We start from the raw sequence: 20,499 nt of genomic DNA, 5'->3' as shown, positions 1-20,499 counted from the left end.
AAGCCCTAATAGGATTTGCATACCATTTCAAAGAACACACTTGGAGAAATGGTGACTCAAGGGCCTGCAAGTTTGGTCCCTCTAAGCTTCCTGTTTTAACTATAAACTTGTCATCCTATAACCTTTCTAACAAAGACATAAACACTTCAGCTACATATATTTTGATTGTTTCGTGACAGTTTACTGGAGGCTTAGCAATGACAGATTTCTTCATTGTCTCTTTGCCAAAATTTGTCCTTTAAGTCATTTTTGTTGACTGCCCCTTTTAGCAGCTCACCTCACAATGAGAGAGGAGACAATTAATGGGAGGGTGATTTATCACTGCCAAAAACTGTCAAGGACTTCTGTTGTAGCTGGAGAAAAAGCAATTTCACATTATGGCATTTCATTCCGAATACATTGTATTTACAGCTCACAGTTTTATTTTCAGAGCCTATTATCAGGTGAAACAGTTGCATCTGAAATGTTGTTTGTGACATAGGTGACCTGTTAGGATTTGATAAGTATTTACGCCAGAGCACAAGGGGCTCACACATCTGCTGTTGGCAGAAGCAATGGAAAAAAATAACCTGGAAATGAGGCGTTTGATTTTTCTGGTTCCTACACTCGAGCATCTGTTGCTATAATTAAGTGGCATTCAGTAATTGCAGAGCAATGGTGAAATAAACATATGCATTCTTGCCAGCTTTTAGGATTTGGTGTCCTTACAGTAGGAGAGACAAGCAAAGTGACTTCAGCAAGAACAAAGGGTTCTGTAACAAAGTTTAGCAATTAACTTTGCTATTGCATAAAGAAGAATTTTACAATGAAAAGTAAAGAGAGGAAGAAAAAAAAATCCAAATTGGCCAGTAGCTTTTATACATTTTAACTGCAAGAGGTAAATCAGAATATTGAACTGGGAGCATGCTAACATTTTCCTGTTGAATGGAATTGTATTGGAGTAGTATTTAGAAAATAAAAATTGAGCATGCAATACTAACTAAAAGAATGAGAATGCAAGAAATCTTTTATACACAGAGATTTTGTAATTAAATGTACTCTTTTCGGTTTGAAGGGGGAGTTGAGGTCTCTTTGAGGGCTCCTGCTGCCTTGGTTTACAAATCAGTTGTGGTGTAAATGAAAACAGAACCTGGTGATCTGTTAGTTAAGTCAGCATTAGTTAAGAACTCCAATTAAAACAGACTTTTAAAATTAATCATTTGAAGGGCATTTGTTAAATAATCAGGTGTTTCTTATTCTTTGATGAGATTCAGTACACCTTTTTAGGTTAATTTTTAGAAGAGGGAAGAACTAGGGTAATATAATTTTTTTTCTAAGAGAGGATTTAAGTCAGAACACTGTCTCATCTGATCACAAGTTTTGTGATTGTTGTGAGTTTTGCCTTTTAAGAACAGGCTGTCCAACAAGTTATTTCAACAATGGTCCTTGTACTAAAAATAAAACTAAAAATGGATAATTGAATAGCAGAACCCATGTAACCCAACAGATATGTGGCAGATGTAGCATGTTATAAATTCTAAGAACCTAAGAATAGAAAAGAGTGTCTGTCTCTTGCTGTCTGTCGAGGCCAATAAAGAGTGAGCATGAAAAAGAGCTGTTAGTATTGTTTGAGGAGGCCATTCTTATATATGCTTTGGCACTTTCACTTGCATGGTCTGGAGCAAGTTTGGCATTAACTATGCCCCTGCCTTTTTGGCTGGGGGAGTAAGTCAGAGGAGCCACTGTGCAGTGGGTGGTAAAATCCCAGTAAGTATCTCAAATATACGCATAGGTACATGCATGCATGCATACACATACATGTATTCACACACACACACGCAGAGAGAGAAAGAGAGATATAATGAGTGAAGCAAAGAGGAAAAAAATCTTGTTTCAGGGAGAAAGGATAGGACTGGAAAGTGAATATAGATGATAGCTTTTACTTCAGTTTCCATCACTTGCAGTCATTTGTGCATGGCCACAGGAAGCCATAGCAAACCAGTCAGAGCTTTAAAGAGCTGAAATATCACAGCATCAGGATCTGTGTTGCTTCTTAACATAAATGTCAGAATGCTTTTTTCACTTTCCTGTTCAGATAGTGAAACTGAATCTGTTAATCCATTTTGTTTGCAAGTGCAAATATTTTGAGGGTAGATATAGCTTTCCAAACTGATAAAATAGAATATTATTTTTTAGCTGCATTTATTTAAATTGAATACTAATTTCAGTGACTAAATTTTAAAAATTATCATTACAATATACATTTAAATATTATAATTCTGAAAAAAAAATCTCATCAGTCTTGAGGACATTAATATATAAGGGTCTGATTCTAATAAACTTTATATATGCATGAACCTGCTTTTTATTCTGCAAGTGAGCTACTGGATTTTGATGCTGTTTGGGAAAACTCATGAAGCAGTATACCTGAACGAGGTGGGAGTCAGGAGATTTAGATTGTTTTTCAGGCTTTGCCAATAACCTGTTGTGTGACTTTGGGCAAAGCACTTCACAACTGTGTGCCTCTGCTTCCCTCTGTTCTTATTTACAGATGAATTCTTTAAGGAAGGAGTTACCCCTTAAGCATTTGCACAGGACTTTAATTTCCTTTTTGAGCCCTAAGCATTAAAAATCAGTATTCTCACATTAAGTATTTCATTTCATTGAGCAAGGTTGGAAGCTTTTTATTTTTGATGGAGGTGAGCCCACGGACAGTGGCTGTGAGCCTACTCCTGCCATCCTTGCATTGGCTCCTGTTTCTGAGCCATTTCAGTAGGGAATGTGGCATTAGGACCTCTTATAATCAACATTCTTCTGCCAGCATCCATTCTCAGCCTATTAAAAGAAAAAAGATAGTTGTGAGAACTCTGTCAATAGTGAAAGAACTATTATGTTGTCCACTAAAAACTTAGGAGATGCTATAGGAGTGATTTTAATTGAGATTTTTACAACCGTTTGATAACACTGTTTTGATCACCGTATTTAGGGCTGGATTCCAACAGTGCATATAAAACCTCTGACTAATCCACTGAGTCACCCAGTCCCTGTCATATATTGCTTAATGGTCCATGCTGCCAGGAATTATAATAGCTTTCTAGTAATAATTTTTTTTTTTTTGAAAGAAACTTTATGGGCACAAAGTCTTATAAAAGTTTAAACTCAGATTTTTAAAAAGGCAGTGAAAGAAAACTTCCTAGAGCTATGCTAAACTGCAGATTTTTAAAAAATGTACAATAAATGTGTAGAGTCTTACATATACTGTAAGTTAATGACTAATATTTTAACTTTGGTTGGTTAATGTTTGCAGGGCACTTACAGATGCTAGAATAATCTCTAATGTTTTTGCTCAATCTGCTCTGGAGATGGATGAAATAAATAGTTTAAACTAATTAATGTAACACCAGCTGTTACAAGTGCTTGGCAGACGTCTGTGAGTTTTGATGGGCAGAGAGCGGCTGTTGTACTTGACTTTATTTTAGTACAATGTTGATCACAGTGTAAGCTGGAATAAATGACGAGCCAAAGGAAGGAACAGAGGATGAATCCTGTGTAATGCAAAATAAATATTGCCCTTTTTCTGAAAATATTTTTTGAGGTCAAGGGAGATTTATAGTAGACTTCTATTTAGTCAGAAGTGCTGTGACAACAGCTGTGCTAAGCATGCTCGGTATTAACGTGCTTTACAAAAGCTGCAGAAATATATATAGACATCTATGAAATTTCACATTGCTTTTAGATTTAAAAAAGTGCTAAGGTTTAGTATTAGCACTTTGGCTGCATATTTTATTTCTACCTAGCAATTGCTGTTAGAAAGAATAGATGTTTTAAGGCAGGTAGATGAAAAGCAAAATTAGATCCAGAAAGTCAATATTTTTGCAAAGACTAAGTTGGATTTCAGTGCTGCTTATATGTACATGGTTGTATAGTAGGTGTTTTTATTTATTTTGCACTCTAAAAGATGAGCGTGACTACAGAAACTTTCAAGGTAAAAAGTAGTTATATCAAGCTGAACTTGATATAAATTTTGTGCCAAAGCCTCATTTCATCAGTGTCCAGTCAAAAAAACTCCACAAAATCCTAAACATATATCTGATGAGAATTCATTGTTTTCTGAGTGATTTAATAGGAAGTTAAAATATCAAAGTAACTTCTCTTTTAAAGTTAGAAGGTAGAATAATTGTGCTGTGACAGGGGAACGATGGCTGCTATCTCTCTATGTGCCAGCATTAAGATAACAGTGTCATTGTACAGATTGTTACCCTGTGAATATGTCTAATAAGTTATTATAGCGTGCTGAGCAGATGGCAAGTGTGCTCCTGAAAGAATTGATGGATGGGATATGATGTCATCAGTGAGATGACAAGGTTCACAAGGTACTTGACCTCCAAGAATAAGTCCTAACTGGTTAGAATTCTAAATGGTGAACTTTTGTGACACCGGCTAAATGGGAAATATGTGCAATTTGTATTTCTTTATGGTAGTGTTTACCCTCTTCACTGAACTCCACGTAATGGGATTTGGTCCCTGAAGACTTGGAGATATTGTTGGAAGGTTTCACCCTGTAACCTTCAGAGGATTTCAAATACAAATCTATACATCTAAACTTTAACAAAATCCCACTGAATTATATTTATGAATTCAAGTTCGTTGCTTTTCTTACTTTATATGTATGTGTAAAGAATTTAATTGAGATGATCAATTAATTTAATATGTACTCCTGAAAGAGAAAGCTGCTGATTCAGTAAGAAAGTATAAAGCATAAGATTACAATTTATACTTTTATAACAATGTCTTTGAAATTGTGAGCTATACTAACATGACAAGGATTTAGGAGCATTGTAATTTTAATTATGACTAGATTCTCCATCTCTAAATTCCATTAAACAAATAAACATTTGATAGTTCTATTTATCTAAAAATGTATCTTCCTTTCTATTACATTCCAAATTATATAGTGGGATCTATACTGTTGAAACACAGGCCTCTAAAATAGTCCTCTTAGTTCTTTGTATGATTCATGGAATGAAGACCGTGCATGCAGAACCCTCAAAATGGGGAATCTTGCTGCTAAAGTTTAGGTACTGTCCAAGAGCTGCATCTGATGGATACCTACCTTCTCTTCTTCATTGTATTGAGAATTTAGGCCCTTGTTTATAGAGTGCTTCTTCCATGGCACACTGGATAATCTAGACAGGGGAATTCTACCCTTCATCTCTTTTAGGCGCTCCCTAAACCCTACTGACCACAAAGTGAGCTCTGTATATCTGCTTTCATGAGCAATTACGCAAATATACAGATCCTTCAAAATTAGAAGTCTGTTCCTATACGTTGTAAATTGGAAACCGAAACTGAACATGAAAAAGACAATATATAGAGAACGTATGAAAAAAAAGAGCTACTGAAACAAAAGGGATAAATGAATACTAAAGCTATGTACTATGGCTTTCCTACAGTGAAAGTCAGAGTCAAAAGAGTTTGGGGCCATGTTTCTTAACCCTTGAAATTAATTGATCCTTTTTTTCCCCCATTTATTTAGCTGTATTTGGCAGTGGTGAAAAACAGGAGGATGGGAGGAAGAGGCATGAACTTAGTAGTTAGCCTTTTTTATTCTTTAATGAAATACTTCTAGTTTCTTAAAATGCTTCTTATTATTTGGCTCCTTTGAAATGAGAAGATAAATTCCTTGTGAAAAACTCTGCCATGTTTTATTGATTGTTTGCAGAGCAAAACATAAATTCTATATACAAAAATAAACTGTGAGAGCGTGTACATGTGTGCTTGTTCTGAATTCTTTATGATATTTATTTTCAACACTGATCGTTCTTTGCGATATTTGAATATTCATGTGACAACCTAGAGGTTATTTACATGAACTGAAACAAGAGGAAACCAGATGAAAGCTCTATAAATCCTGTGAATAAGAACCATATATTATCATTTTTATATTTCCTAGTGTTCTGAGTTGCAAGTAAGTAAAATTTGTTTGTAAAATTTCTACTACTGGGGAATATTGTTACATTTCTTACATCAGATTGTAGGTACAATAAAACTTTCATAAACATGTTATAAATTGCTTCCATCTTTCCTGTATAAATAAGATGCTGAGGGTTCCTAAATTACTTCAGAATTACAGCAAAGCTTTGGATTAAGTTGTAAACATTAGAACAATGTATCAATTTTAGCATAATTGCTTTGAAAGTACGGATTATGATTTAAAGTTGCCATTTTTTTTTCATTTGATTTTAAATCCATGTGCCTTGTCATACAACCCAATGCAACTGTTTTACTCACGTTCTGACATCTTATTCTACGTTTTCAGGAAATGTACAGGCACTAGAAGGAAGATACTATGACTCTCAGACTACACTCCCTTCCTTTTACTCTACTAAGAGTAGAGGTATTGTGCCTGGAAGAAATAGTAACTTATTCACATGTGACTTATCTACATGTGACTCTCTACACGTGGTTTAGTGTCAATAGAGTTATTCTTTCTCTTGTTTATTGCCAGTTCATTTGTGCAGTAAGAGAGCAGTAGCCTGCTCAAAACATGCTATTAGTAGGGCAGCACAGAGCTGAATCTTGAAATAAATACTTTATCTATAGCATGCATCCTTTGTTAGTAGGTGGGTCCAAGGGAGTTGGTTCCATTCTGGTAAGGTATTATTAAAGACTAGTAGTGAAATGTCAGTATTAATGTGTACTAGTTTGTTAACATAATTAAATAATAGTCTGTCAAAATATTTAAAGGTATTAGATGAATTTATCAAATAATATGATAAATTTTACATTTGACTTCTCAGGGTTTTAATAAAACTGAAAAAAACAAGATTGCACATCTATTACCCTGTTGTCATAGGTGCACTGGTTATGTGACTAAAGAAGTTTCAGGAGCCAACTGTTTTCTGCTCAATCTGATCAGTTCATATATGTCTGCATGTGCTAGAGAAATGTAAAATATTAATAGAAGGTCAAGGAGTGTTCACTGAACTCTCTTTGCCATATGGCCCCTATGGAGGATAGAAGGCCCTGGCTAGCTGAAGCCTGCCATATGGGCCTGGTGGAAAAAGGTAGGTTTCACACACAGAGCAAACTTACCATATGGACTGGGTGGAGCACTCAAAACTCTAAACATTTCTTGTACACCAGGGCCTTTTACACAGAAGAATGTAAAAACATACATAATACATTACACACAAAAGCCATTGAAAAATGGATCAATTGTTTAGGTTTATATAATGCTTTCAAGCAGTGACAAAAACTATATAAATAATCAGGGCTTATTTTGAAATAGTAATAGAGGACAATCAATCATTTACAACTGACTTTTTTACTTAGCATTTAACATCTGTTGTATAATGGGACTGTACAATGCCACCCTTAATGCTGTGCAAAGACAGAACATCCAAAAATAGTGATAGGGTTAAAGCAGTTTCTCTGAATACGTTCCCTTGGGTTTCTTTTCTGTCCTGTTCTTAACCTGAAAAACAAATTTAGCACACTGTGCAAGAGTTGTGAGGCAAGTCCTGGACTTAGAAATGTCTTCTGTACTCTTAATCTTTTGAGGAATTGAAATTAAGCATAGGATAAGGTCATTGTTTCAACTTTAGTCCCTCTGTGAAGAGTGTGGTGTTGCATAGTGGTTTCTTCTTTCATAGACAAAAGACATAGTAATGCAGGACAGAAAAATCTTTCAAACCACTGGACCTAATGTTGAACCTTCCTGCATGTTTGCATGTTCCCATGCAAACATGTCTGTATTTTCTTTAGTTTTAGTTGGTTGATTGGTTGGTTGATTTGGTTTGGTTGGGTTGGGACTTGGCAAAAAAAAAAGCAAAATTCCAATCAGGACCACTTCAGCTATGATTTCATCAAAATACAGTAAAAAAAGGAGCATAAATTAAAGATTTATTTTTAAGATCTTATTTTCTTTTTTTCTTACCTGTTTTAATAATGATTCAGATCTTCTTTTCACAGTTTTATATGAGAAAATGAATTTTATATGTGAGAATGAATAAGGAGAAAAGAAGTCATGATCTGTTTTATTCTGTAAACAGAGAGGTAATCTAGGCTGACTTTTCCCTTCAGATTTCTGTCACAGTCTTTTCCTTTTCTCTAATTGCATTTTTTTCTTGTCTGTCCCTGCAATTTCAACAAGCAAACTAATTTCTTAATATCTTGAAAGGGGAAGAAACTCCTGAAGCAAAGAGACTTTAGAATCAATCAGTGCTACTGAGGAAAGTGTTTGAGAGGTAAGAAGAAAGTGCAGGAAGCAGTAGAATCAGCTGAGTTGTGGAACAGCTAGGACAAAGAGAAGACAAAGACAGTTATCATGAAAATAAAGAATTTGGATTTTACCTTTTGAACTCATTGTGCTAAATATTTTCTAATTGTACTAGAATTTGGTATGCAACCAGCTTTCTTCAGTAGCACTGACTTCCTTTTCAAAATCTGAACAAAAAAATCACTAAGTTGCTCTCTTAGTCTTCTGGGTGCAGGAGTTCACAAAACCATGCAGGGTGGTCATTTCCTGATGTGGTTCTTGGATTTTTTTTTTACTAGACAGGCTAAAAGCCAACCTGTTATTGGGATACAGAATAAAGGTATTATCCTTAAATATATAATGATATCATCAGGTTGAGATAATAAAGCTTGTGCAGTCTGTTTCAGTTTGTTTAGGCAGTAACTGTTTTCACAGTACAATATTGCTAAAGATCTTTTGACTTCTGTTTTGTTTATTTGCAATTATCGCATGCATAAATTTTGTAAAGTCTTAGAGAACCTTTGAACCACTCTTGGGATTTGTGTTTTGTTTCTGTTACATAACATTTATAATTGCTTCAGGATTAAAATAAAGAATTTTTCAATTACATTATTGGCATAAACATTGAAACAGTTACAGAAGTTTTGAAATAAAATTAGGAAGAAGAGCTGGCCCTATAGTGGAGATGCAAGGCATATTTCCTTGATATTATGATATGATGCTGATAAAAGACTGAACAAAATATTTAATTAGCATGAAGGTTTTAAACTGGATCAAAAAAAAGATTTTAATTTACTGGCAAGTGTGTGGCATGCTTGCTGTATAGGATACTTTAATTTTCTGTAGCTAATGTAGACCAAACTGATGTTACATGATGACTCCAAACTATTTTGTTTCTTAAACCAGTGCTGAATGTGACTCATAATGCATAAATACATAAAAGATTTTTTTTGTGTTCTCTAATATGTATTCTGATATATTAGCATAAATTACATATTCCAAGACATGAAAACATATGCAGGCCAAATCTCACTTTAAAGTGGATGCCTGAAATGGAGCAGAAAACATTAGAGATAGAACTTCTACATTATTCTATCAGTGAGCATCAAGCTAGTGAATGCCATAGAAATCTCACTAATGGACATGTTCTGGCAGTTTGTTGCAGATGTTTGATGAATGAATTGCAAGAGAAATCATATCAGATGTAAAATTCCTTTTCATTCTGAATTTTGTTTCTGAGCACTCTGGGGTTTAGGAGTTTTGTTTGTTTATAATTATGGATTTCTGTGAAAATCAGATATTAGGATATAATGTATAGCCAATGGTTTGAGAAATGTGGCTATAATATTGTAAAGGATTGTTTCTGATGCTGTAAACTATGAAGCTCATATTGAACTCCCAAAGGCAGACAGCCAAATTTCTATTAGGATATCATAACCATATAATCCAAACTGTGTACATCGATTATTGTCTACAACATTTGCATCTGAGTACTGGAACCATTCCATAGACAGAAGCATTAAGGGTGTTTATTATATCTGCTACAACAAATACTGTGTAGTAATTTGGAAAAAGTGAGTTAAATATACTATTTTATGCAAATGTTGGTGTTTCAGCTGCAAAAAAGAAGCCTCTGCTTCATGATATTGAGACAGCTCACTCCTTTTGTACCCTTCCTGGTGAGAGTTTGTCAAAACAGGATGCTTCACATCCTTTTGTTTTCAGTAACACTTGGTGTATTAGGTGTGAAGAGAGTTAGGACCTGGAGTTACTAGATCACATATTTCTGTAAAAAGTGTGTGTTGCCATTTGTGTGCTCAGGCCAAGACTGGACACTTTGCTGAACTACTGGTGCTGGAACACCTGTTCCCTTAACCTCTCAGAAGGCTGACTGCAGGCCTGGACCAGCACCATCCCTTCAGTACTTTGTTTTCAAAGCATAGCTCCTTCCCCTGCATTTCCAAAGCATTTGAAGCTTTTCACTGTGTGTTCACAAATTCCTGAACCCATTGCTCAGTAGCCCCATACAGCTGTGTCAGCTGAGTCCATCTGATTTGGTTCCTGATTATTTTATTTTATTGACATCTTTGGCACTAATGCATCAAGGGCAGGAATTTTGGCATGGCAAAATCTCAGGAACAGCTTTCCTTAACATGTTTCTGTCTTGTTTGTTGTGCATTTTAGGCTGGTCATCTTATTCACTGGTCCTTGTGTTATAAGTCCAAATATTAGAGGTAATTACTAGTATACCTTTTGTTAAAGATATTATTAAAATCAAGGGCAGTTAATATGATCTTGCAGGAAAACGAAGAGAATATGAGTATATATGATTTTTTTGTTTTGTTTTTTTCTGCAAAAAGCAGTGCCTGTGGACATTTTATGTATTTATCAAAAGATGAGATTTCTCATTTTCATAAAAAGAAACATGACAGTATTCTGTAAGAATATTCACTTAAACAAAGCAGTTGTTATATTAATCAATATATCCAGTTTTACATGTTCTGACCAGATAAACATTTTTCTGCAGGGACAGATGAGCAGTATAAGTTGCCATAAATGAGAAGTGTTTAAATGTCTTTTGCCTTCTCTGTTGAACTTCTCTGACATATTTATTTATTTGTGAAATGCAGTACTGCTGACTTCTGTGCTGCCACTTTACACCAGATGCCAAGCATGCTTGGTCAACCTCATCTGCTTGCCAGCACTCTGGGGATGAGGGTATGGGACAGGTTATGAGTTGCTGAATGAGTGACAGCTGACGAGTGTTGCTCAGACACATTGCCATATATTCATTTTCTTTTTGGGCATCTGATTCATGCTGTCAGCAGATTACCAAGAACATGTGCCATGTGACAAGGTAGCAGGAGCATTAATACTCAGGCCCCCATAATTGCAACATAGCTAGATATGGACTGCTTGGAAACACTGGCTTTTTGGTTTTTTTCCTGAAGAGAATGAATATTAGAAATATTAACTGAACATAGACCAAGGAAAGTAGTGTGAATACAATGCAGTTCCAGGTATTAACATAAACCCTTCATCTTCAGAGAATTACAAGTTACCAGCTGTGCTCTTATCAAAAACTCCCTTCTTACTACTGTTACACTTACAAAAGAGGAGTTCTGTTATTTTAGATGACAATGAAAAAAATGCTAATATTGTTGATATTCCTTATTTTTAAATCACCTTAAATCCCCCAATAATAGATGCTTTTCAACTTTCATGAAACATGTCCGGAGGATTATTAATACAAATCATGTGGCCCTTGAAATGATCCAATGAAATCTAGCAAAATGCAATTGTTATATTGTCTATAATGTTCTTTTCTGCATTTTGCAGTAGCCATATGGAGGCAGTTACAGGGAGGAATGGGCAGCACAAAAATAAGTATGCATACTGTGGATGCATTGCCTTGTGTATTGCTTTTATCAGTTGAGTTGTGCATATTTATGTCCATAATTTTGAAAATGTGAGGTTTGGTTTACAATACATTCATTATGCAGCCCTAACTGAAGTCCAGTCCCTAATTTGAAGTTTGATGTTAATCAGGATTTTAGCTTAGACTGAAAATACTTGGCTTGATCATTTGATTCAGCATGTATTAGGAAAGCTGGATATATGATCAGGGAGCCAGCTTCTGAGCCAGCACAATAAAGAGATTAAATAGCTGGTTTTGTCAGTGTTGGGGTTTGATTTCCTAACCAAATAACCCTTCACTGCATAGATGATTATGGTCACCCCTCAATGCAACTTTGGAAGAAGCTGAGAAGGAGGACTCTTGTGAACCCATAGGGAAACACATTTGCAGAGCCCTCTGTGTGCATATATGCATCTAAGCAGTTCTGATAGAATTGCTTCAAAGCCAAGGAACATTCTTTTTAGCACTCTGCTGCCTGGCTGGTGGAGTGGAGTTAGCAGAGTACTAATTGGGATGTTTGACATAAACCAGTAAAATACATTTATATTTTTACAGCTCCCAAAGCACAGATGGCCATACCCTGCATCTGATTCTTGCCATTATCGTATAAGGATCTTTAAAAAAGAAATAATGGGCATAGTTCTTACAATTAAAAACTGCAGGTCATAAAATTATAAAATGCCTTCTTTTTATACTAATATATTGTGGAAATGTTATAAAAATATTTAGAACAGCTTTTTAACAACCATGTCATCTTTTAACAATAATTTCATCTTTACAAATTTAGAGTTAAATTCTTAATTTGTTCAGAGTTAATGATTGTTACTGTCAGGTGTTGAAGCTATATGTGTTTTATGGTATATACAGAATCATCCCTGACTATCTCATTCCTTCTTTTTTTTGTGATCAATCATTAAAAAATTGTGTGAAAAAAATCTGTGAGTAAACAGGATACTTTTTATTATGGGGACGGAGAAACCATGTAATTTTGTTTTGCTTGTTATGTATTATGATGCCAAAGTACACAGAACAGAAATACCATTGGCATTTTAACATTCCATTCTATGGTAAAACATGTTTGTTTAAAAGTAGGAATGATAATTTATTCTAGAATATTGTGAAATCCTTAGAATAAATAAATAAGCCAATACTGCTTGACCCAGCCCTAATCAGTAATAGGCTGCAAAATAAGATAAAGGTTATTAAAATAATCCTTTTATTGAAAGAGAAAATTAGATAAGTTGTGCTGATTGACTCTGAGGCCCTCCTAGGGACATGTAAAATGAAGAATAAACTCAACTTGATCTAGTCCAAAAAGCCTGAAGAAATCCTCACAGCTGGAACATCACCACTAATTACATTTTTGCTTTTTGAATATCTATTGCCAGCTCTTTCCATTCATTTTTAGTGATGCTGTACCCATAATTCCTTAACAAATTAAAATATGCGATCTTTAGAGAATGTATTTTATATATTTGCTTTGACAGCTGTAAATGTCACTTACATTCAACTAAAATTCTTGAAATACCACAAGAATTATTTGTGTAAAATCTGTTGTATGTGAAAAACAACAGTTTAGCTGTTTTATTTCTTGTTGAGTCAATATAAATTTCTTGCTCCTGGGCAGTCTTTCTCCTCTCCTCCTTCACCTCATAATCCCACTCCTATTACTCCTTTCCAAAGTGTTTGGCCACCATGAGTGTCCTTCCCTATAATCTCAACTTTCTCTTTCCTCACTTCTTGATTACTCCCTGCCTTTTGTCAAGTTCTCTCTGTTTCCAGCCCTCCATGTCCTTATTCCAACCAGCAATACATTCCTTTTTTTCCTCCTCTATGCTTATAGGTAAGTTGGCTTACAAGGTATCAGCAGAGAAGGGGTACCACTAAACCTTGGAGATAGACTGATCCCAAAAGTTTTGTTCAACTGATTCTCCATCTGCTTCTAATTTGCCATTATTGAGGCAACTCCAACTGCAGTATTCTCAATTATCCTGTGCAGTAGTGAAGAATGATGTGCAGAGATCATCTGTAAATCTGCATGTTCTTTAGAAGAATTAAAGAAATACTGGAAATTTATTAATTGAATTTTTTTTCCCACAAAGGAAAAGCACCCAGTTATGAAGTTTTCAGTGGTTAATATCTCAGAAACTGTCAGGAAAATATGAATCTTATTGTTGGCAGGAAAGTCCTGCATCTGAACCTACCTCCAAAGTGAGCACATAAAATGAAGTTATTATGTTCTTTTATTCCTGTGTAGTTCTTTACATCAAGGGAAGGTCCACATATTTGGAAGCCATGCCACTTGGGAAAATGGGCCACAATGGTAGACGTGGTACAAAGATGGATGCGTTCTGTAAGACCTACTTGCACAAATATATGCAACTACATCAGGTGCAAAGCCAATTTGTGTAACATAGACATTCAAGAAACTTAATAGCTGTGATCCTTTCCATGTAGATTTTTAATTTTTTAATTTTTAGTCATATTTCATTATAAGAGAGCTGCTACTCCCAAAGTCCTTAGGCAAACATGCCAGTCCAAGAAGCAGAACTCAGTGGACAGCATTTGCAATGGTATTATTTACTGTGAGAGCACCAGCCTCTTTGAAGTGTTGCAGAAGCATTGACTGGTCAGTCAGCCTATTTGAATATTTGATAATTCCTTCCTAATTTCCAGCTGCCACAGTTGCAAACGTTTTAATTTCAGAGTATTTGGGTGTCCTGGAGAACTGTTGTTTGTATAAAAATAAGTAGAATAAATTGTAGATTAAAATTATCTACAAATAAATTGTAGATTAAAAAAAATATAAAAGGAGTTTATATATGTAACTCTTATAAAATATATATACATATAACTCTTTTGATATATTCATAGGAGTTTTATAAGAGTTTCAGTACATTCCTTTTATAGTTGGTAACATCCTTCACAGTAATCTTGCATTGGCCCCAGTTACATGTGGGGTTAATCTTGAATGACCAAATCTATAAAGCAGCCAAATCATATGGAAACTGGTCAAGAGGATTTTATTTATTTGTTCATATCTTTCTTTGTTTTTATCTGCCTGAAGCTATTAAATATTTCAATTGAGATTATGGGACCACTTGTTCTTTTGCGTTAATATAAATCAAGAATTACGGATCAATTAAAACAGAAAAGTTTCTCACACTTGAAACATCCAACAGTGACAAAGAATGAAATATAAAGCTTTGTCCTAAAGAGTGTTTGACAACGTAAACCAAAATAGTACTAAGCCAAATGGAATAGATTGTTTCTACAATGTAGAAAAATGTATGCACCAGATTTATGGTTATAAAAAGTGGAATCAGAATCCTCTTTCATCATTCAAATGGTAAGAGTGAGCCTGTGTTAGGAACAAATACATGTGGAATATTTTGCAGAGAACAGAAAGCCTCAAGATGCATTGCAAAAAAAGCATGACATGATTAGAGAATGGCAGGAATCTGTATAGAGTTTTTTTCAGCCAGCTATTATTGCTTGCTTTCAAATCCTGGCAATATCAATATTTTCCAGTTTGATTGGTGACTAGTCTGAACTTATCCTATTTGCTTTTAAGAACAAAGACAAGAGAATGGCTACCTCTATTCATCCATTATTGTTTAAATAGCTGTCACAGCTTCCAGGATGTCTGTTTCCATGTTATCTGGTGAAAGAATAAAATAGAATGGCAACAAACCAAATACAGTGAAATATATTTGTCGTATTTGGCCCAAATCAGCTGCTGTTTACAGATAAAATCTGGTTTGAACAAAACCAGGTGAATTTTGGAAATTGAGGAACAATGGATAGAGTGGTTGTAGCATTTACAAATATTTTAAAGATACGTGTCACATTCAGACTTGCCTATTATGGTGATTTAGTTCATATGTCAAGACACATATTCATCTCTGCCTGGATACTGTAGAGGCTTGGGTAACAGCTTGTCCTATCCTTGTTTATTTGTTAATTTATAACATCTCAGTTCCCAGCACAAACCAAGGCAGGCCGGGACACTTCTTTGTTCCGCCTTGTTCTTTCTTTTTTTCCCCCTCTTTCTTTTCATTGTTGTGCTCCCCACTCTGACAATGGAGTTGTAGATTGACCCTATTTCCCCTTTTGCCCTGACTTCTCTTCTAACGCTTCCTTTGATGTGTTTAGATTGAAAATACCAAATCTCTGTTTCCCAGCAAGGGCTCATCATTTTGCAGCATTGCCCTGCCAGTAGTGTAAGAGGAGCATTAGTAGTTCCTTTGCAGCAGTTTAAAAGATGTTAGGCTAATGATTATTTGGAAAGAAAAGATATCTCATCCCTTTGAAAGAAGAGGACTTTTGCAGGAATTAAGTATTTTTAAAATTTTTAAAAACAAGAGGTCATATAATTTTGCTACTAAGATATGTGGTTATGTTTTAATTGGCTGTGTTTACTGTGTGGTTTTTCTTAAAAATGCATTTTTTTAAGATTCCCTCAATCATTGCTTATCTTACATCCACAAATATCCACGCTTCCTGTGTATAATATGTACATTTGCTTTGTTTCAAACATACTCACACTCAAAGTTTATTTCACATGGGACATCAAGAAAACAAAGTCACATTAGTCTGACTTTTTTTTTCTGAGTTGATATTTCACTAAAACGAGTTCAGAGTAAGTTCATGTCTCTAGTCCTACCCTTCAGTGTAAATTTGTTTCTGTTATTTATTATAACATAATGATTTGGATGTTACTTTGAATTCATATCATTCTACTATTTTTTGCGCTTCTTTGCCTGTTGCAAAACCATGCCACACATTGTTAAAAAATCTTTGCAAACTTAATGTGTTGAGCATGCACAGAGTACAGCAAGCATAACATTAAATAAATTGTAAAGTAGTAATACAGTAAAAAAATTGATCTCTTGCATAAATTATATTACAAGGTCTGTGTTAGGAGCTCTCTGTATCTCAGCCATTGCATGGAAGAGCAGTTTTTGAGTTAATTAAGGCTTACAGAGCTTTTAAGTGGGTCAGTTTTATCTAGTATATCTTAAGATATTTTGACAATTTCAGACCTAAAATATCAGTAAGATTTCAAGTAGCCTTAGAAAGAAGGGGGTCATTGATCCATTTTCCTGGCAAACCTAGAGGAAAATGATTCTTTTCAGTTTCCTTTCTCATTTATATCAATCAACTTCACCGTGCATACTAGTGATTCGACTCTTTCCTGCTATATCATGCAAGAGCAATACCTTCACTGCAACTACTGATACAAAGAAATCTCTACCCAAAAAAACTTTAAGAATGTAACATGGAAGAGGCTTTTTTTTTTTTTTTAATTTTTTTGGCTTCTTAATTTTGGGTAGAAATCATTTGGGGAAGCCATATTTTTGCTAGAGGAAAAAGTTTGCAGCTATAAAATAGTATTATGGACTGTTTATAAATATATTGTCTAAGTAGTTTTGTTTAAGTTTTGGCTTATTACTTTTGATTAATGAAAGCATAAAAATTTTGGCAGCAGTTTGGAATAAACCATTTGCTAATGATTCTTCACACTAGAATAGGAGTGGAGAAGTTGAGCTGAGCTAGTTTTCAATACCAGGAATATATAATTTATTTTTTCTAATGATGTGGTGAATATATCTATAATATTTTAAAATTGGAAAGAAAATACTCATATTTAGGGCCAAATTTTAGTATGTTACTACAAAATTACTACAGAGCTGTTCATGCTGCTTTGGGGGTAGCATGAGTACAGAGGATACATCCACATAGTATTTTTTTCAGAGCCTGCTTTGAATCTCAGGAAATGGTTCAGAGATCTAGAGCCAGTTTTTTCCCCAGCACTCTGTAACATGACTGGAAAATTTAAATATAGCTGAAAAACTCCTTTATGACTCTGAAAGGTCTGAAGCTTTCCTTAGTCAACATTAATTCCTTTCAGTAACTTCAAATTGGAAAACTTTAGAATGATGACTTTATGAGAAAGCAGTAATTGTGGCATGAATTGTGACAAACAGGGCATAAGGAACGCTCTTATTCCTTGTGTAGTCTGTCCTCAGCCTGAGACACAGGGAAGTAGGAAAAACAGCCCAGTATAGGATCTTCCCAAGAGCAGATCTTTCCATCTGAGCAGTCATCTTAGGTTTCTCTTACAGTCAACAGGCAGAAATCTTCTAGAGGAAGATTTGCTTCTTCCTGCAGTTGATGCCTATGAGAGTTCAGATGGACCTTGAAGTGGCATCTGCTTCTTTCCACTGGCTATAAAAGACCTGAGTGGTACCAGCCCAGCAGCAGATGTCCAAATGCCTGTTTGGGTAGTTCTGTGGAAGGACATGGTAGGAAAAGCTCTTCCTTTAGCACTGTAAATACTGGCCAGCATGACAGAACTGGTGAGGAGATGGGACAAGAAATCTGCACCTGAATGTGGTTAATAGAGGTTGCTTCCATCTGTAGGAATGGTGATGGGGACTGTTGGAATGAACTGGGACTTTGGGCTATGAATGTCTCATCCTGTGGTCATCAACACTCTAACCTTTTGTTACTGCAGATTTCAATTTTCATGGTCCTAGACTATGTCCATTTAAGACAATACTGCATTCGGTCCAAGAGAGAGCTCTTTTGGGCAACTAGGATCAACTTTTAGATACAATTTTAATGTACCTGATAAAGTAAATAGAGAAGTACATCCATTATTGAAACTATAATTGAATAAATAAATAAAGAGACATCTGACTACCCCAAAAGGTATATAACTTACAATGGTCAAAGCCAAAATGGAAGGAAGTGAGTCTGATAAACTCCTTTGTAGTCATACAGCTGTGCAGAATCTGCATGAAACCTGGGGTACATTCTGATGTCCTGGCATTGTACTGAGATACATCAATATATGTCAGTTAATGACTGAGCCCTTGGTAAGAAGAGTATGTATAGATACATGTATCTATATATATATATGTATAGATAGTTTTCCTTTTGAAGAATTCAGATTAACATCTGGTGCAAAGAAATTGGCCTAAATTTCTATATCATATCAGCAGTAGCCTAAAAATATTCCAGAAAGTAAAAAAAAAAAAAAAAAAAAAAAAAAAAAAAAAAATTTGAAAAAAAACCACAAATGAGGTTATTGATTGAAGTTTCTATTAACTGGGGGGGTTGGGTGGTTGGGTGTATTTTTTTTCCACTTCTTAATCTGTTCACAGATTATCTGTGAAATTTTAATCTTAGAAGTCTTCAAGCTGTGCAAGTTTTTCCCATTGTGGTGTCAGAAGCAATCAGATCTGATTTTTACAAAGATCCCGCTAAGGAGTTCAGCACTAATTGTTAGAAGATGTCCATGCTTAAAAAAAAAAAAATAGGCCAGTGATTGTTACTGTGCTATTAATTTCATGTACTTTTTAGGGCATGTTTTAATTGTGGCAATCAGGTGTATTTTCTTGATGAAAAATGTATTGAGGAGCTTTTCTTGGTGTTGCAAAATCATCTGAGCTGTAAGTGAAACCATTAAGAGCGGGAAGGGTTAATTGTATGGGAAGCCTCGTATTCAAATACTTCTCATATACAAAATATATGTCATGCTAGAAAATATTCTATTGTCAATCCAAATAGAGCACAAACTAAAATGAGATAATTGGGAAGGTGCCCATAAAGTCAGCCTGAATATATTATCACAAGTATATGTGAGATAATATTTGTTTTAAAAAGATTCTATGGCACTGTAAACTCAGTCTCATTAGAGACTGCATTTAAAAGGCTTATAAAGTTACTCATTAATGTTATCTTGTTGTATCTCCACAGCTTTTTCATTAAAGAAAATTCAGCAGAAAGCATTTTCTCCTGATAGCAGGAACCAATTTGCAATAAATGTTCTGGAAACCACTAGGGAAGCCATTACTGAGGTCTAATAAAAACAGACAAGCGTAACTTGTTCTATATTTTTGTTTCAATCACATACAGATGAGACCCCGCTCTCCACACCAACCGCAAGAGACAGCCTTGACAAACTTTCTCTAACTGGGCATGGGCAACCACTACCTCCGGGTTTTCCATCTCCTTTTCTATTCCCTGATGGATTGTCCTCCATAGAGACCCTTCTGACTAACATCCAGGTAGGCCTTTTTGTAGATCGGCTTAAAGGGATGGAGAGGAGCCAGTTTTGTCTAAACTAATAAAACCATTCTAGTTTAATCAGTTCATAAGATTATTTGGATCAACTAATTTACTGAAACTTTCCTGTAATTTATGTTTTAAAGGAACCACAGCAAACAAATGAATTTAGAGGCTGTCAGATACAGTACATGAAAATACAGATTGTATATTAAACCGCAGCAGAAAATTCAATGTGAATTACATTGGTGTGTTTAACAACATTTGTCTTCAATGCTCTTTTTATTACAGGCTAATGAAATGTATCTCACTGTTTAACTTTATCTCATTTACTAAATAGAGAAAGAGTTCTTTAATAAATAGTTATTTCAAATTGCTAGAGTGGCATGGTGGAAATGATATTTAAAGCTATTTGAAATGTGTCTCCCATAAAAGCATTTACAAAAGCATTATAAATAAGCTCATTTCACTTAAAGTACTGTCTTCAAAGAATAGACTTCAAAGGGTATTACCAAATTTTATACAGATTTCGTATTTGGTAGTCACAAAGTCTGCTGTGTGTACAGTAAAGCCGTGTTCAAATATTATTTATAGTATACACTATGTATAGCTTGAAGCCAAATTGTTAGTGTTTCATATTAGAATTAAGGAAATTTTTTTGTCAACAAATTCTGTTATCTTGTGTTCCCCATATGCAATTTTGCAACAATATGGTTGTATATGGCATGCAGAAGCAAAATGATAGTGCCAGAAATAATACAGCCAT

General features: G+C 34.8%; 1 protein-coding gene across 3 annotated transcripts in view; it reads left to right on the top strand.

The window, feature by feature from the left end:
* DACH1 (dachshund family transcription factor 1) overlaps window positions 1-20,499 on the top strand; it is a 350,907-nt gene that overhangs the window by 281,567 nt on the left and 48,841 nt on the right. For all 3 annotated transcript variants that reach the window (XM_058824679.1, XM_058824678.1, XM_058824680.1), the window contains one exon: window positions 19,584-19,735. In XM_058824679.1, coding sequence (XP_058680662.1) covers window positions 19,584-19,735 — 152 coding nt within the window. The remainder of the gene's footprint in view (window positions 1-19,583; window positions 19,736-20,499) is intronic.

This window comes from Ammospiza caudacuta, chromosome 2 (genome assembly GCF_027887145.1).
Source record: "Ammospiza caudacuta isolate bAmmCau1 chromosome 2, bAmmCau1.pri, whole genome shotgun sequence".
NCBI lineage: Eukaryota > Metazoa > Chordata > Aves > Passeriformes > Passerellidae > Ammospiza > Ammospiza caudacuta.
The sequence above is the reverse complement of the archived record's forward strand: the minus strand, read 5'-3'. Positions and strand labels throughout refer to the sequence as shown.